The sequence below is a fragment of the Ramularia collo-cygni genome, assembly GCF_900074925.1.
Source record: "Ramularia collo-cygni strain URUG2 genome assembly, contig: RCC_scaffold12, whole genome shotgun sequence".
Lineage (NCBI taxonomy): Eukaryota > Fungi > Ascomycota > Dothideomycetes > Mycosphaerellales > Mycosphaerellaceae > Ramularia > Ramularia collo-cygni.
Genome location: NW_019716266.1, coordinates 947,203 through 964,982, shown reverse-complemented (window position 1 = coordinate 964,982; position 17,780 = coordinate 947,203). Strand labels below are relative to the sequence as shown.

Here is a 17,780-nt window from a genome sequence, read left to right as displayed (position 1 = left end):
ACGTCACGCAATACGTAGACTCTGTGGTGCTCGAAGACGACAGTGATACGCAGTCAAGTCCTAGCCGTTGGTCGGCTACCTCTGCGACTCTCTCCGAAATCAACTACGACGATGAAGTAAGACCAGTGGTCGAAAATCAGACTTCAGTGGAGATTTACGCTGAGATTTCACAAGGAGAGGATCGCGAGTAGAGGATACCGGGATATTGGGTTGGAGATGGTGGAGCTTGGAGGGGGAAGCAAAGAGGAGGAAGATAGAGACTGTAATCTTAGAGGAAGTTTTGGACTGGTAGAGATCAATTCCGTGAAGCAGGAGGGTAAACTTTGGAGTCCTGAAGGATCTATCAAGATTAATTCAACGTTCCGCAGCGCTTTTGTCGGATTGAACGTGAGGAGTGATGTCGCTAGAACTGCTGGGATTAGTCGAAGAAGATGATGGTACTTTGAACCGTTTTTCGATTAGGATGGGTGAATGACACATGCCCGACGCAACATGTCTTTCATGTGATCCGACGTCCGTGCGCCTGGAGGTCCGCGGACGCCACCACTCTAACAAGTGTTCCATTCTATTTTCCGATTTCGCACAGATCTCAGGATTGAATGATTCGAGCGCAGAGGTGAGTGAGTAGGTATCTTCCATCTTCTGGGACGAATGAAGCCACATTTTGGGAGAGCAAGTCGAGGAGAGTCACCTCCAAAGGCTGTAGAGGTAAGTCTGCATGTTTGCAGGCGATCATTGGCAGGTTTGGAAATTGGAGTATCTTGGGTTACAGTGTAGCCCACGCAGTTCGTCGAGGTTTTAATAGCTAGACTGGGCACATCTGGGAGCAAGGAGGCGAAGTTGTGAAAGAACTTTCGAAGTGTAGTCCATTGTGGATAGAAGAACTTGAGACACCTGCACTTGCAAGTACACTGTTCCAAACTAGAACGACTCCATCCCGACCCAACACCACACAGCCCACTTTTCCCACTCCTAAACGCCTCGCTAAATAATATCATCGCCAGAAGCCGTCAGGACCACGTTCGAGAAGATCTTGACGCCGTTCGAGAAGATCCCGCCATCGTGTGAGAAGATTCTGACACCGGTCGAGAAGAGCAATCATCTTTGGTTTCCTAGATCGCAAGATCCGTCTCCAGCACAGCATTCACCAGAGTCTGTCTTCCACTTWCGAAGACTTTCACGCCAATCACCTCACCAACAGCGCCCACCAGCCGCTCCTTCAGCGCGTCGCCCTCGGGATGACCGTTGGTATGCGCTGCTCCCACGGCATCCTGTTCGAGAAGATCCAGCGCACGCATGATGGCTTGTACGACATGCTCTGCTTGCTCACGTTTACTCTCATCCTTCAAACCCTCCTGGAGATGCGCGTCATACGCTTTGAGGTTTGGCAAGACCAGAGACCGGATACCTGCCGCGCCTGCAATCATCGTTAGACCGAGAATGGAACCATAATGAGTGCCAAAAGGTTTGTGGGAGTCCAAAAAGTGCTTCAAGCAGGAGCGTGCGATGCGAGGCTTGAGCGTGGAGGAGCTCGAGCTGTACTTCTTGGCGATGCTGGAGAGAAGGCTGCTGGCGTAGTCTCGAAGTTGAAAGTGACTTGTGGGGCCATCCACGGCTGGATTACCGAGATGTTTGCCCACCAGACAGGTCAGCACAGAGGGTACAACGGAAGGTACGTATGGCGCAATGTAGAGACTGGGATTCTCCAGCAGCGCGGCAATGAGGTGCATGCTTTGTGATAGGGTGTTGAGGACTTTGAGGTTGTGAGTAACCTTATCTGCGACGTATTGGATGAAGTACGGGACGAGCTGATGTAGTCCGGGATCGGTCCTGAGTGATGCAAAGGCTGATGAGCGGTATTCCTCGTGGGATTCGTCGAGAATAGCAGAACAGACGCGCTCAAAGTAAAGCTGCAGCTCCTTGGAGAGAACATGCTTGACGAGCGGCTTGACGGCAACATTGTCATTCCCACTGACTGCTGCAAGGGTGTTTGAGCCCTGTCCTTTGGCGGCCAGCTCCTGATTCCTCTGATCGGCCTGTGTCGGGTTCTGCGGGATGCTAGGCTGCACTCCCTCGACCGCCAACCAATGCGCCGTGAAGCTGATTTCCCGCGGAACTTTGGGCAGCGGCGCATTGATGAGCTTCTCAAAGTCCACCTCTTCGTCCTCGACATAGAACAATGGCTGTCCGGGTCCGATGGAAGCTTCCCCAAACCGCAGCGGCCGGGTCGATTCGTATCCGTAAAGCGGCTCCACCTCCAACAGCCGCAAGGCTTGTGAAATGTCCTGTGTCGAGAGGGCGGTCCGCTTTCCATGCCGCATGAATTTCAAGGCCTCCTCCACCACCTGGGAGATGCGATATTCCACGTCGCGCGCCAGATGTTCGGCGACATCGCGGTTCAGCGAGGCAATTCCCACGGATTCCGCGACGTCTGTGACATTGTCCGGGTTCCAGATCGAGTTCATGGCGAATGCGCTGCTCGGGAGCGAGCTCGATGTGAAGGTGGTGTCGCCAGGCGCGGAGAGTCGGTTGTTCGATCCAAGAGACACGCCAGTTTCCACGCTTGTTTGTCGTTTCGCGAACCCGCCAGATTAATTCGCGCGCATGTGGTAAGTGTTGTCGGTGTCGAATGTCAAAGGTTAGGTAATGCTGCGGTGGAGGGAGCTCGCGTCTGCACATGTCAAAAGTCGTGGCGTGGTTTTGGCACGCGAGCCTATCTCCAATTTATCGCGTCGTAGGTTCACTCACTTCACTTCCTTCCACATCCACGACAAGCACTACCAGGACGGGACAAGACAGGACAATACCGCGCAGTCAGGACTTTGCAACAGTCTATATCATCAATCGTCATCTTCAAGCCTCTTCAAGCCTAGTCGTATCCAGCAGCCTCCTGGGCTTCCTTCGGATTGAGAATGTCTTTCGCCAGCGCTTTCAACGTCTCGTTCTGCAACATGTTACTCCCGGCGTGCCCTCTAGGATCATATGCCGAGCGACTGCGTCGGTTTACTGGTGGTTTCCATGGGGAAGCCTACCCAGCTCTGCGTCAAAAGCGGCGGGACTGACGTAGACTTTATCTCACAGGCACGTTCTGAGGCCAACAGGGAGGACCATTTTGTCTAGACAGATACTGCAGACTCCGGGCACCATGTATGTCCAATTGTGGTAGCTCAAGTTGGCATTGTAGCCTTGATCATTTCCTGGCGTACCCGAGGCACCTTCCGAAACAGCCTGCACATGTAAGTTGGCAAAGCCGTGATGACATTGGAGGCATCACTCAAAGCAAGGCTTACGGATCCGCTGTGTATCACGCTGGCCGTTGTGCGATTGCTTCTCTGCCCTCCAACTTTTGGACCGGACTCCGCCTGGCTCCATTTCTCTGATCATATCCGGGCAATTTGTCCGTCATGCGATCGCCGTCGCCGTCGCCGTTCCCGCAATCCTACATGCATGCTGAACGCAAGCATCTTGCCAAGCGTTTACGTCCGATACCGATACTGAATTACACTGGCAGCTCAGCATTCGTGATCTGCAACGCAGTCGCTCATCAATTCCTTGCCGAAATACGAAGGCGAGCAACCCCGCGCATCGGCAACCATCTGTGCCCGAGTGCCACTCTGAAGATCTGACCATTGCCCCATGCTCGTCGGATTGTTTGCCATATAAGGACCACGTCGTTCCTACATCAGGAGAACGGACACCACACTAGCGGCCGCTTTTCGGAAGACGTGGGTATCGACATACTAGCGAGACTTCCCAAGGTTGGTATTCTCGATMTGTGGTTAGGCATGAAAGACTACCACGCACTGTGACTGGGACGTCCATCGGCAGACAGCCAAAGACCGATGGACATAGGCGAAAGGTGACACTGGAGTATGATGTATGATGACTGAACCTGACTTTCGAAACTAACGCCAACTTTCAGTGTTGAGGTCTTCACTGCGCAGTGACCCACGTTCCTCTGCAATGGGAACTCCCAAGTGATGGGGATTGGCTAACGTATCCCTAGATGACCTGTTTGCGGCCTATTTGCTGGGCTTTTGCGCAGTATCTGCGAGATAATCAAACTCTCTCGACGCAGCTCTCGAAGCAAGTAGGGCACTTCCAGCAGTGGACTAGCTCACATCAAACCAGCTTTTCTCACAAACCAGCTGAAGCCTCCGACAAGTGCAGTACACCCCGAAAAGATGATGATTGGACCATACTCGCTAGAGTACGCAGATGGAGCAGCATCGCCCCACACCCTGCCATCTGCAAGTAAAGCCTCACTCAGGGGACCCGAGATGATGGACCCAAATCCTCTTCCGGCCGCAAGCAGTCCAAACACCAAATTGGCATCGGCGCCCTCGTTCCACTTTTGAATGTCTTTGATCATGCCACCCCAATTGGTGGAGTAAGCACCAGCACTCATGCCATACATCAAGCTGAAGATGTACAATGGTACGATGTATGTCGTAAATCCAAGGATGCAAAACACCGTTATGCCTGAGATGGCGCCCACGAACAACATAACCGTTGTCACATCAAAACGGTCGACCAAAGAACCAACACCTATACAACCAAAAACCATGCCCAGATTGACCATCAGGACTGTGAGTGAGCCGAGAGTGGCGCTCAGACCAAAAGATTCGGCAATGGATGGAAGATAGTTGACTGGGAGGAAGTACCCGAGTGCTTGGATCGTGTTGAAGAGCTCAAATGTCCAGAACATTGGCTTGCTCAAGAATGAAACGTCCAACCGAGGAGAGACATGGGTCGCGGAGATTGGAAGTCGAGGCTTGACGAGGAGTACMAAAGGTGCAGAGAGCACGAGAATGATGGCCGCCACGATTCTGAGGGCCTGGAGAAAGTCAGCTCGAATTCCTACTATTCAATTCGATGATACCAACCCAGCGGAATCCCAATCGTCCAAGCAGCGCTTGCAACAGCAACGGCATGACAATGCCGCCCACTCCATCCCCGGCAATCGTGACACCAATAGCAAGACCCCTCTTCCTCACGAACCACTCGTTGATGAAGTTGATATTCGGCATGACCAATGCGTTTCCAGCCAGTGCATAAAAGATTCCCTGACAAGCAATGAGATGGGGTACGTTCTGCGCGAACGAAGCACCAATCAGTGAAGCAGTCACCATGGGCAAGCTAGCATACATTGAATAATTCCTCGCTCGTGGCCATCTCTGGAATGCTGAAAGAAAGATTGGCATGGTCAAATACATCAGACCTGTGCATGTCGTTCCAATCGCGGCAATACCTTTKGGTTTGGACGCAAAAGGCTCATTGTTGGTGTAGTACTCTTGCATGACCCCAAAGGAGAATGCGAATCCCCAGATGAGTGCACCGCTGGCAAATGCTCCCGCTAGACTTATCCACGCTCCGAGTCCTTGATCTGTCGGAGGCAGTGCATTCTGTGCTCGACTGTGGAAATCGGATGCTGACGCCGTACATTCATCGGATTGGTGCTCAGCTGAGGGACCGCGGCCGGAAAGTTCGACGCTTTCTGGTATTGAATTGCTTTCCTCGTGCCGGGAAGTCATGTTATCGTTCTTTCTTGTGAAAGTTCAAAGCAGCTGTACTGATTGTGCCTGCTTGTTGTTGCTCGCGAAAATGAAAAGAAAGATGGGAAACAAGTCAAAAGCTGGGTATTGTTTCGATAAGCACCACTACGCCCTTTCAACAACATCCAAAGCTTGTGTCAGCAGGCTGATGACTCTGCAGGCTGACAAAGCCGGTGTTCCTTCTCCAGTCTTGTCGTCTCTCTTGTAATCGCACATCAACACTAAAATTCATCAAGCCAAAGGTGCACGACTGAAGCCGTCTCATCTCGACCAAAAGCTGGGGAGGCCTCTATCGAAAGTGGGTCGAACATTCCAGAGAACTAAGCATATCCATATCGACAACACAGCTTCCCCACAGCTTTCGACTGATGACTATATACTCAATACCCTCTTCAGCAAGTAAGACACGGCACGGCATTTGGCCGTCCTTTGCCCGCTGGCCGTGCCAAGATGCTATCGCATAGCCAAGATTCAAATGCAGAAGGTGAAATTCTGTCGAGTTGTATGGACTTGAACAACGCAGATGCCGTATTGTTTGAACGTGTACGATTGAACAAGGAAAGAGGCTCGAAGATTGAAATAAGGTTCTCCTCAAAATTGCCAATGTCCTCGAGTTTGCCGGGGATTGCGTCCAATTGTATGCTAAACTTGAGGGACACAATCAATACCAGATCAAATTGCGGGGACCAATTAATAGATTACTAGAGGAGCCAAGCTTGCCAATGCGTCCCGAAGATAACTACTTCCAAGACCCATGTCGCGACCGGGCAACTCGGACGAAGACGACGACATCGCTATGGCATTGGCCTTCTTCATAAGAGTGCCGGCCTGCCGCTCCGAATGCGAGCATCTCTGTACTCTGCCGCAACATGGCATACCACGCAGCCATCACCCTCTTGCTGGGCACTGCTCTTGCACAAAAGTATGGAAACAACCATGTCGCCATCAGACGTGATCCTCCGCAAGTGGAGGCCAGTTTCCCATCCCTCAATGTCACTCTTCTATCGCCAGCATTCGCTTGGGCAGATTCAATACCAGCCGGCTTCACGAATGGAACTGCACCACCCACCAGCGATGCCACTTTAGAGTACTTCATCCACAGCCTCGCGGAAAAGAACGACTGGATGTCTTTCGTACCAGCTGAGTACTCATCGGAGGAGGGGAGATCCTTCTCCTATGCTTACTTGTCCAAAGCGAGCGGAAACATGACCAACAATGGATCAGGTTCAAAGGTCCGCATCTGGCTCCAGGCTGCAGCACACGGCAATGAGCCTGCTGGCGACCAGGCTATTCTGGCACTTCTGGGAAAGATGGATGCTAATCAGACTTGGGCATCTTCCGTCCTCGACAAGGCGGATATCATGATCTTACCAAGATATAATCCCGACGGAACTGCATACTTCCAGCGAACTCTTGCCACAAACTACGACCCCAATCGCGACCATATCAAGCTTGCAAGACAGCAAACTCGGAACATCAAAAAGACGATGACAACGTTTGCTCCTCATGTTGTTGCTGATATGCACGAATATGGWGCTTCGTCTCGGTACGGAGGACTGTATCTTCCAGGTGCTGATGTTATGTATTCTGCCGCGAAGAATCTGAACATCAATCAAGACATTCGAACGTTATCGGAGGAGCTTTTTGCGCCCGCGATAGGAGCGGACTTGGTCGCCAAAGGACTTCGTTGGGAACCCTACGTGACAGGATCCAGCAGCAGGGATCCCAACTCGACCATCACATACTACGAAGCTGGCAGTGATGCCAAGATTGGCCGCAACGGAATGGGCCTCACTCAGTCTGTAACCTTCCTCTTTGAAATGCGTGGCATCGGAATCGCGGATCAGGAGTTCCATCGTCGTACCGTTGCTGGACTGAGTTTGCTTGAAAGCATCGTCCAGGTAGCTGTCGACAATGCGGAGCAGGTTCTCGAAACCATTGAAGGTGGAATTGAGAGCTTCATCTCCAGCAATGACCCAATTGTCATCACCGATGGTACCGAGAAGTCAATGAGGAACTGGACATTCGTTGAATACGAGACTGGTGATGTGGTACAGGTTCCTGTAGAGTTCTACTCCACCACTCCAGTGACCGCCAACCTCACTCGGTCTAGACCTGAAGCCTATATCATCCCGCGTGCGTGGGCTGATTTGGTGACTCGTCTCGAAGMTTCCGGGCTTGAAGTTGAGCGAGTTCCCTACACGTACCGCGGACAAGTGGAGGCTCTCACGATTGAGTCTGCTTTGCTAGGAGACTCGTACTACGAGGGCGCGATCCTGTCTACGGTAACCACCAACTCCACAAGTATTGATGTTGAGCTTCCGCCTGGTAGCTACCGAGTCAGCACACGTCAGAAGAATGCCGCGTTGGCGATTGTGGCACTTGAACCTGGTATGTGGTGTCTTGAGGTGGTTGATGAAGACATACTGACACTTTCTGYAGAGAACATCGACTCGTACGTGAGCTTCAACATTATTCCTATGGAAGTAGGCGATGAGTACCCAATCTACCGAGAAATGGCCTAAGTATGTAGGCACATCACACTGCACAGCTTAGTCAAAACTTCCGCGAAGCTACAATTTGTCGGCTCTGTACCCTATAAAGCGTCACGCCGCAGCTGTGGCTTCAGGCGAGGTGAATGTAGCTCTTTTTTCATCCATCTATGGTTGTCGTCGATTAGTATCTTGGTCTGAGACCTCTCCATCGCTGAATTGACAGTTTAGGGTTAGGGTTGGGGTAGTAGCAGCAACATCAAACCACGATCACGATGCATTCTGTAAGTTCGGAGCTGGAGCATCGTATAAGACCTCCTATACCACGGACTTTGGTCGCCTCTGCTGGTACTCAAAGATGTTGTTGATGCATGCTGCTCAATTTCGGTCAATTCACTCACTTTTCTGATTCCGAAATACAAGCCCATGCAAATTGGTGTCACGCTTTGAACTTTTGGTGATGCAGACCCAAAACCGCCTGGAACTTGGTTTGCTGGATGCTCACACTTCTCTCGGTACACACTGCTCGACGCCCAACGAAGTGCTTCGCAATTGAATGTCCGACGCTACGAGGGCTGAGCACAGATCTTGCTGCGAGCAAGCTCACGTATAACAACATCATTCTAACATTACAAGTATAGTGTCTGTGGAACTTGCGAAGGAATGCAGTCGTTTCAGGGGATTGAACCAGGACCAGACACTCGATACGGTACGCATGAGGACCACTCAGCATGACATTGCTATGTAATCACTTCAAGGCCAGCACTCCTCCATATCCCAGCTTCCCGACTGTCCATTAAACGTATACACATATCGTCTGGATTCGCTAGGATCAGAGCTGCTCAAGTCAAGCTTTTCAACTTCATCCGGCTTGATGACCACAACACGGAAGTTGGTTCTYGCGGTCTCATCGTCCAAAGTTTTGACCTGACCGGGTTGCAAGTCTTTGCTATATGGCTTGTCGACTTGCTGTCCTGGAGGGGGTGCTTTGAATGTTCCTGTAGGGAATTGGTCAGAAATTGATCTTTGTGTACGATGCCAAACGCAACATCAGATGTTGCATGAAAGACTGACCTCGCGTTCCTGGAGATGTGTTGCCGAAATGGCTATGCAGGTTGTCAGCTTCGATGTCATGTAAATCAGCATGAAGTCGTTCATACCCAGTCAACTCCTTCGACCAACTCCAGTCATGCTTGCCCTCCTCTTTAACCACTCGCATACGAGAGAAGAGCTCAGTTTTGACAGTCCTCACTCCACTGCTTTCCTGGTCGTCCTCAATATCATTTCCCACAACATACGCATGTCCCTTGATACGCCATTGCACCTTGGTCTTGTCCGTCTTTACCCACCACACAGCTTCGCAAGGGCCTCCTCCACCACTCCCCTGTGTGAGACTAGTATCGTCGGCCTTTCCAGCAGAGCTCGCGAACAGCTCAAAGACCTTGTTCATACGAACATCACTCGAAAACGAGGGCATGTCACTCTCGTAGACGCGGTCGTTCATGGGAGCGTCATTGTGTTTGTTTTCCGGCAACTCAGCCCACATCGATCGATAAATGCAATATCGAGCTCGTGGAAGATACTCCGTGGTACTGCCCTTTGGCGCAGGTGCCAATGAGCTGAAGACGAACTCGGGACTATCCATCTCTTTGATGTTGGCGAGGAATTCGGCTTTCCATGGTGCTTCTGGAAGCGATTGGGGTGAAGGGGCCGATGCCATTGTGCGAGAGATCAGGGCGGCACGCGATGCTGCTTGGGAGGTGAGAGTATAGGGAATCGGGCGAACAACTGTGGTTGCTAGCGAAGAGAGAGTCTGTTGGAATCTGTGCATTTACCGTAGCATTGGAGATCTAGGCCTAGCCATATATCATGAAATAAGCTGTTTTTGGTACAACGCGGTCATGGTGAGCTCATGTTGGCATTCCGATAGACGACATCATCRTTTCAAGTCTGGGGATCGGCGGTTGAGCACGGGCAACAAGTGGAGTTCGCAGTAGTCATCCGATGCGGGTTGTTCAAGCTTCGAGAAGCAGGTGTTGGCTAAATGGTGGTCAACTACCACGAACATCTTTACTGAAGATAGGTATAGCATGAGTTCGATAGCCTCCCTGTTCTGATGACGGCTTTTCGTCGGAGCAATTGTAAACAGCTAGATAAATTGTACCTTCCTTCACAAACATAAATCATTCACTTGGTTCCTTAGCTCAGTTGGTTAGAGCGTGGTGCTAATACCTTAAGGGGGTCGAACCCTCTTAATCGTTAACGCCAAGGTCGAGGGTTCGACCCCCTTAGGGACCATTGGAAGGCTCTGCTCTTCTTTTGCCAGTTGTAGAGAGTGTTGTTGTCCTTTTGGTGTCTGTATAGACGCAAAAATCCATTTTGAGCGGAAATTTTTAGCGCCAAGACTTGGAAATACTCGTCACATGCCAACATCACGTGGGTACCTTGGAGGTCATGGCACCTTATCTACCCTGACATAGGATGCTAAGGTTTATCCTGACCTCTGTTGGCATCAGCCGGCGTCAATTCCACTTTTTTTGCCCTATGTCGTGCCTGGTAAGTCTTCAAGCATCACTGCCGTACTTGAGCGAGTCGAGCCTGGACGTGCTTCAGCCGAAATGCTTCTGCAAAAGTGGGAGCCGGTCGCGATAGATAAGTAGGTCGCCTAGATAAGTTGCTTCACTCGATGCTTCAAACCCCGGACTGACGGACACTAATGCTGACATACTTGGCAATCACCTAGTCCAGAAGTGGGAGTGGAGAGTGGCCAAAGCTCGTCTACTCTGTGGGAGCAAGACTTACTGACGATATACATCAACACATTGAAATTCTAGGGTGAGCATCTATTTACACTGACTCTATCGTTGAAACACAACATCCCTCACTGTCATTCAGCATGAAGCCTCAAGCTGTAACCACTGCCGTGTCATTGTCTGACAGTCTTGATATTCCCCTCATTGATTTCTCAGCCTTTCAATCGAACGAGATATCCACCAAAACAACCACTGCGAAAGCAGTTCTTCACGGCTTTCAAACCGCAGGCTTCATCTATCTCAAGAATCATGGAATTCCCCAGGCTGTTGTCGACGCCACATTTGCAGAGTCGGCCAAGTTCTTTCAAAGGCCAAGAGAGGAGAAAGATGCTCTGGCTTGGACTACCCCTGAAGTGTGTAGTTGTTGACTCATCATACAAATGAAACGGTCTCTAACATCCATCACCCTCCAGGCAAACAGAGGTTACTCCCAACCGGGACGAGAAAAGGTCACCGACTTGACATCAGCCGCTGAGATAGAGGATGTTCGAGCACAAGAGGGAGCCGATCTCAAAGAGAGCATAGAGATTGGCAGAGAAAACGAGCCAGGACTTCCCAATCACTGGCCTCTTGACCAAGACGGATCAGTCTTCAAGCAGCAAATGATTCAATTCTTCGATGTATGCAAGAACCTCCACATGGAAATCATGCGTGCCATTGCCGTAGGCTTGGACATTGATGAGCATTGGTTCGATGCATACTGCGATGGGGGAGACAACACTCTCCGCTTGCTGCATTACCCCGAAGTTCGTGCTGAGGTGTTCAAGAAGAACGAACATCAAGTCAGAGCTGGAGCCCATACTGACTACGGAAGCATAACACTCCTATTTCAAGTAAGTCTCCATGACTTGAAGATCAATGGATGAAGGCTCACATCTGTAGGATATGGCGGGAGGCTTGCAAGTCCGATCCCCAAACGGCTCATTCATTGATGCTACGCCGATCGAAGGAACCATTGTGGTGAATGCAGGTGATTTGCTCGCTCGATGGTCAAATGATAGCATTAAGAGTACTGTACATCGCGTTGTACAGCCACCAACAACGGCAGAGGTCCATCCGGCAAGATACACCATTCCTTACTTCTGCCATCCCAATCACGACAGCATGATCGATGCTATTCCGGGCACTTTTGGACCGGATAAGCCAAAGAAGTATGAGCCTGTTAATTGGTGAGTCTGATCTCATGTGGAGAATAAGTAAAGTAGAGATGCTGACCTTTGATCTCAGTGGTGAACATCTGGTCCAGCGGCTGAAGATGACTTACTAGGAATGTCACAGCAAGATTTGAGAGACGTATCAAGTGCGAGGACATCGTTGATCCGTTGATCGAGGTATTCAAGAGTAGGTTCTTGATCATGAATGAGTAAAGCTTTGCAAATACGATAGATAGCACACTGAATTGAAAGAATGTCACCACGCTTGCCACAGCCGGAAATGTCGCCCTTTCTGCATCGGGCCCTCAAGACTCAAAGTGACGCTGTTTCGAGGCACATCGACTCTCCGCTACACATGTTAGCCTTGTGTACCTCGCTTCCTAGCAGTAATCGTATTCATCAGTCTACCGTGAGGAAGTCTGGYAATGCGCATCACCTCATGCCTTGGTGACTTTTTGCACAGTGTCTCGTAAGACCGCCCTAGACATCCACAAAAGCTACATCATCCTATCCTACTTCGACGCAAATCACAAGGACCGACTCTTTGGTAAAGTCCATGGTGATTCAAGAGTGGGAAGATACGGAAAGCTGCAAGGATCGCCACCTGGGCCCTTTCAGGGGTTGATCTATACAAAACCCACAGATAGCAGATAGTACGCTGAGCAAGTGATAGCGTGCCGTTCAGGGCACAAGTGGACAGATTGTCAAGGATGTAAAGGACTCACCTATGGCTTGGACAGCTCGGCATTGTAGTCGTGCTGGTGGTCATGTTGCATTTCTGTGCTCAAGAATAGCTATTGAATTTGCCCGTTCTATCTCGACTTGACAACTTTCCCCTTGCCCTCACAGATCAATTACGTTTTATACAAACACTATCGCGCTCTTACCCGACAGTCCAACCACTTTCACACGAGATGTCAGACCCAACGAACGACCCCGAGAAAGGCGAGATAACTTCCACGACCAAATTCGAAGCAAGCAGCACAACCAGTAAAGCCTCCATCAGCGAAGGTCAAATCACCCCAATAAAATCCTCTCGAACAACCCAATTCTGGACAGCCCTCCGTTCAGAACTCACAGAGACACGAGGAGTATCTCGAGTCCCACCAAATGCCCGACAATCCGCTTCATCAACACAATACATACAAATGATATCACTCTGGACAAGCGCAAACTTGACCGCCAATCATTTAGCACTGGGTCTTCTAGGACCGAAAATCTATGGATTATCATTTCTGGACTCGGCGCTATGTGCTACTTTTGGCGTTTTGACGGGGTGTTTATGTACTGCTTACATTGCGACTTTTGGACCACAGTCTGGGAATCGAACGATGGTGAGTGAGAGAGAGAGAGCGTTCCAAGTTGTTATGATTAGACCCCTTGTGTTTGTTTGCTGACACTTGCTAGATTGTAACGCGCTATCATATGGGATGGTGGCCTAGCCGTTTGGTTGTCGTGCTTAATCTTGTCATTATGATAGGATATGGCGTGATCGATTCCGTTGTTGGTGGCCAGATGATATCTGCTGTTGCAGGGGGACAGAATCTCTCTATTGTCGTAGGAGTGGTCATCGTTGCTGTAAGTTTTCCAATGAGTGTTAATACCGAAGATGCAGCTGATTTTCAACTCCAGGTTGTGACATGGGCCATCACTGTTATTGGACTACCTCTGCTACATATATACGAACGATACGGCTGGATACCCCAAGCGGTAGCTCTACTAATACTGGCGGGTTGTGCCGGACCGCACTTTGATCTGTCAAAGCCATCGACTGGGRACGGCGAGACTATAACAGCAAATCGACTATCAATGTTCTCCCTCTGTCTAGGAGCTACAAGTGCATGGGCGCCAGCCGCCGCAGACTTCTACGTCTATTATCCGGAAACCACTCCCAAGACATTAGTATTTCTTCTCACCTGGGCGGGTGAGGCTCTGGGATATCTCTTCACCTTATACCTAGGTATTGGCATTGCTTCCGGCATTCCCAACAACCCAACATGGTACGCTGCCAACGAAATAAGCCCAGGCGCCATTCTGGTCGCTAGTTTCGATTCTTTGGGCGGTTTCGGAAAGTTCCTCGCGACGATCGTGATGCTAGGTGTGATTGCGAACAACGCTCCTGGAACATATGCCTGCGGACTCGGCTTTCAATGTCTTGGTTCCTGGCCCCTGAGAGTGCCTCGGATGGTGTGGAATAGCTTTGCGGTCCTTGTGTACACCGTATGCGCTGCCGTGGGGCGTAATCACCTCTATGATATCTTTCAGAGCTTTTTATCTCTTATGGGGTATTGGTGTACGATATGGGTGGTGATTAGTAAGTATTGTCGGAGGTTGTCGTTTTGGACAATCAATCGCTAATTGGGGTTTTGCTTCTAGCATTGGAGGAGCAGTTTATTTTTCGGAGGAAAGTTGGATACAACTGGACTGACTGGAATGATCGAAGTAAGCTACCTATCGGTCTTGCTGCACTCGCGACTTTCCTTCTGAGCTATGTTGGATCGGTATTGGGTATGTATCAGACTTACTTCGTTGGCCCAATCGCCTTGATGGTTGGTGATTATGGGAGTGATCTTGGGCTTCTCATTGGATTGAGTTGGGCAGCACTACTATTCCCTCCTTTGAGACTTCTTGAAAAGAAGATAATCGGGCGTTGATAATCGATCAAGGAACGTATCGCTTATGGAATGTATGGAAACACTCTTAGCTTGCCGTTCACAAGTTAAAATCGATACGACAAGATATTCAATCACACTCGTCCACTATTAGATCGACCAAGCGTGTGTACGAGGCATATCATCCCAAGATAAAGCGTTGGTACATACTACTTCCGTCCATCATCCTCACAAATCAACCTCCAGGGCACCAACCCCTTCAAAACCATCATACCATCATGAACAACAGCCCAACGAATTTTACTCAAATGACCCACAACCGTAGCAGTAAGTCCCGCAGTACAATTACTCCCTCGATGTATCATTGGGACAACAAGCAGCTCTTGGCCGTGACAATCAAGTCCAACAATCCCATCGAGGAGCTCTTTCATGTGCTTTTTCGCATCCCATATCATCTCATCGTCATTATCAGTACTATCAGCTGGTCGTGCTTGATAGAATGCCCAAAGCGTCAAGCTGGCCAGGAAGATAGTCCAAGGATGATGAAAAACGTCCACGGAGATGAAAGGTTCTTCTTTGCTCTCTGAGAAATCTCGCAAGAGACATGCAGAATGCCATGTTGCCTTTATAGCCCGCTTGGGAGTTTCAGTTGCCCAACGCTTCACAATCTTTTGCGAACGAGCATAGTCCGCTCTGGAGACTGGTCGACCTAGAATGTGTCTGGCTCCTCCATAGATTTGTAGGTCGAGAATCTCTGATAGTAGGACTAGACTCGCAGCGTGATATATAGCGTTGCTCGTTATCTCGTAAGTCGCGAGACCTTGTCTCCAAGATAGTTCCTCGCTAGGGACTGGGTCTTTTGACGTGGGTGGGAGTTGGAGTTTCATATCCACCATGCACCGATCAAAGTCTGCCTTCCAGAGATCATATGACTGTATCATTCGCTCACGCCAGGATCCAGAGACGATTCCGTTGCCCAAAGATCCTAGCGATGTCTGGTCCCGTCTTTCCATATCCCATGAGATGGACATGAGACCGTGGAGAATAACTATTCTGGAGATGGCATTGAGATCGCGCTGCGTTACCTCTCGATGGGGACTCAGGTATGATTTCAGCACAGCGAGAAGATTGAGAGATGTCTGCTTCTGTGTCTTCCAAGCGACTTTCCATGCCAGTGGAGATGTGGCCTCCCAAACTGACTGATCGCAAGGCAAAGCTGTTCGTAGCTCAAAAGCTGACATGCACAGCGACTGACTGAATAGTACTGCATGCTGAACATCCCAGATGAAGCATATTTGCGCAAGCCTTTTCACTTTCAGCTTCGGTCTATCATGTGAATTTGATCACAACTTACCTCTTCTTGGACTCCAAATCCGCCCATTTCCGCCAGTGAGACTCGATATCGCCATCCAAGTCTTTGCCCACCGTCTCGGGGTCGGCGGTCTGACATTCGCTTCTTCTGATGAGATTGATAAGAAGTCCATGGAATAGATGGCTCATATCGTGCTGACGTTGTCCTGCTCGAGACTTACCCAGACACTCTGTCAGTAGGATAGCCTGCAGGATTGGAAGCTCCGCTCGTGCATTGAACCCAGGACAGCTGAATATGTAGGGCCGTAGAACATCATGAATACAAACTGCAAGCTGATGAGCCTCTTTGTCGGCATAGGTTGCTCCCAATAGGATGGCCGATAGTAAGAGAATTGGTTCAATGCTTGTTGGGTTGAATGTCGACAGGTGAATCAAAGGATACACCGTGTTGAAGCGAGTGAAGAATAGATCGAGGTAAGATTGGAGAGATGCAAGTGTCAGCAGCTGGTGAGAACTGGTTATGGTATTGCCTAATGTATAACGTCAGATTAGAGCGGTGAAACTGGGTGTATAAGGGGATGCAACGTACCATCCGGAGATGTAGGTCTGCAAAGATCGATGACTTTCAGAATTCGGTCTCGCGTGAGGTCACATAGAGTAGGCAATTGCTTGTTGGGCTCTAATAGACACATGGGAGTTTCCTGTAGGACCTTGCGTGGAGATTGATAGCAGGAGGAGCAGCTCAACTTCTCCTTGCCGTTGCCCTGGGTTGAAGACACACCTATTGCACCAGCGTTCTGATGCTTCTCGCGTGCAATCTGCTCGGAATGACCCTGTTGAGGAGGAGCTCGAGGCTGGTCGTTCTGGACGACGTTGAGACCGAGGGATGTATCAGAGTGGAACTCTGGATCCAGCGAAAGATCAAAGAGCCAATTGTAATTCGTCATGGTGGTGTAAGGCATATTGAACGAACTTGCAGTATCAGGCATGAAGATGTCGTCCAATGGACCAGTACTATGTCCAGGATCGGATAAGGGTGGAATGCTCTCCCAGAAAAGGTCTTGGCCACCGGTAGCCTCGAATGTGCAAGGCTGGAGGATGTCTACTTGTTCAAAGCCATCATGATATGTTTGAGTTGGGTCGAAGAGCTGGCTCGGAGATGCAGCGAGATTGGATGAAGCACTTCCAGGAGGTGATGGTGGAAGCGGAACGGTCACTACATTCGTCTGCGATACCTCAGTCGTTGGGACGTCTTGAGTGCTGTCCAAGAAAGGTCTTTTCTTGACAATTCGACCTTCAGGATCTTTCCACGCCCGCTTCCGGGTCATCAGCTCGCTGCCTTCGGCGTCTTTCTGGCGATGTCTCGTCATGTGGCGATCTCCTTCGATTAGCAGAATCTCAGAATACGTAAAGGTGAGCCTACCTAGCAAATCAGGTCGCTTAAAATGTGCACGGCATCTGGCACAAGTGTAGTCACCGTCCGCATGATTCAGAGCGTGACGTTGAAGATGCTCATAGCGACTGAATGAGCGTGTACAACCAGTAAATTGGCATTCAATGCGGCCATCCGCTTTGCTCGGTTGCTTTGTGGTGGACATGGCGAGTGTCAGAACGGTGACTGCGTAAATGCCACTTCCATGTCCACAGAAGTCAAGGATGGGAGTGGCAGTAACCTGTACTCATGTCGATCAATACTTGTGGAGAAGAGTGGGGTAGGGAAATGACGAGGCATGGGATGTATCAAAGGTGGGGGACGCTACATGTAGCTCTATTCTAATCTGCAGATGAGATGCATACCCGTCTCTCGCCTAGATCCAAGTCGTTCCTCGCCTGTTGAGAACAA

At 50.0% G+C, this 17,780-nt stretch overlaps 7 protein-coding genes and 1 non-coding gene; 4 read left to right on the top strand and 4 right to left on the bottom strand.

Annotated features, from left to right (window-relative positions):
- Positions 1-1,112: 1,112 nt before the first annotated feature.
- Positions 1,113-2,465, bottom strand: RCC_07880 (probable transcription initiation factor TFIID complex 60 kDa subunit; the record flags this gene model as incomplete). The annotated part of the gene is made up of 1 exon (XM_023773132.1): positions 1,113-2,465. The coding sequence occupies one exon, from the start codon at positions 2,463-2,465 to the stop codon at positions 1,113-1,115; it is 1,353 nt and encodes a 450-aa protein (XP_023628900.1).
- A 1,652-nt stretch (positions 2,466-4,117) lies between these two features.
- Positions 4,118-5,534, bottom strand: RCC_07879 (related to monocarboxylate transporter; the record flags this gene model as incomplete). XM_023773131.1 has 2 exons in its annotated part: positions 4,118-4,837; positions 4,887-5,534. 2 exons carry the CDS (start codon positions 5,532-5,534, stop codon positions 4,118-4,120), a joined length of 1,368 nt encoding a protein of 455 aa, XP_023628899.1.
- An 890-nt stretch (positions 5,535-6,424) lies between these two features.
- On the top strand, positions 6,425-8,080 carry RCC_07878 (related to Carboxypeptidase 2; the record flags this gene model as incomplete). XM_023773130.1 has 2 exons in its annotated part: positions 6,425-7,946; positions 7,998-8,080. 2 exons carry the CDS (start codon positions 6,425-6,427, stop codon positions 8,078-8,080), a joined length of 1,605 nt encoding a protein of 534 aa, XP_023628898.1.
- A 720-nt stretch (positions 8,081-8,800) lies between these two features.
- RCC_07877 (uncharacterized protein) lies at positions 8,801-9,767 on the bottom strand (the record flags this gene model as incomplete). XM_023773129.1 has 3 exons in its annotated part: positions 8,801-9,045; positions 9,122-9,153; positions 9,208-9,767. The coding sequence occupies 3 exons, from the start codon at positions 9,765-9,767 to the stop codon at positions 8,801-8,803; spliced, it is 837 nt and encodes a 278-aa protein (XP_023628897.1).
- A 473-nt stretch (positions 9,768-10,240) lies between these two features.
- tRNA lies at positions 10,241-10,345 on the top strand. One transcript has 2 exons: positions 10,241-10,278; positions 10,310-10,345. It is a non-coding gene; the product is annotated as a tRNA-Ile (tRNA).
- A 598-nt stretch (positions 10,346-10,943) lies between these two features.
- Positions 10,944-12,127, top strand: RCC_07876 (related to gibberellin 20-oxidase; the record flags this gene model as incomplete). XM_023773128.1 has 4 exons in its annotated part: positions 10,944-11,213; positions 11,274-11,693; positions 11,743-12,029; positions 12,088-12,127. 4 exons carry the CDS (start codon positions 10,944-10,946, stop codon positions 12,125-12,127), a joined length of 1,017 nt encoding a protein of 338 aa, XP_023628896.1.
- An 801-nt stretch (positions 12,128-12,928) lies between these two features.
- Positions 12,929-14,325, top strand: RCC_07875 (related to TPN1 Pyridoxine transporter; the record flags this gene model as incomplete). XM_023773127.1 has 5 exons in its annotated part: positions 12,929-13,348; positions 13,422-13,592; positions 13,647-13,724; positions 13,800-14,227; positions 14,280-14,325. 5 exons carry the CDS (start codon positions 12,929-12,931, stop codon positions 14,323-14,325), a joined length of 1,143 nt encoding a protein of 380 aa, XP_023628895.1.
- Positions 14,326-14,835: 510 nt separating this feature from the next.
- RCC_07874 (related to C2H2 zinc finger protein) lies at positions 14,836-17,307 on the bottom strand (the record flags this gene model as incomplete). XM_023773126.1 has 3 exons in its annotated part: positions 14,836-15,931; positions 15,981-16,467; positions 16,527-17,307. The coding sequence occupies 3 exons, from the start codon at positions 17,305-17,307 to the stop codon at positions 14,836-14,838; spliced, it is 2,364 nt and encodes a 787-aa protein (XP_023628894.1).
- Positions 17,308-17,780: the final 473 nt, after the last annotated feature.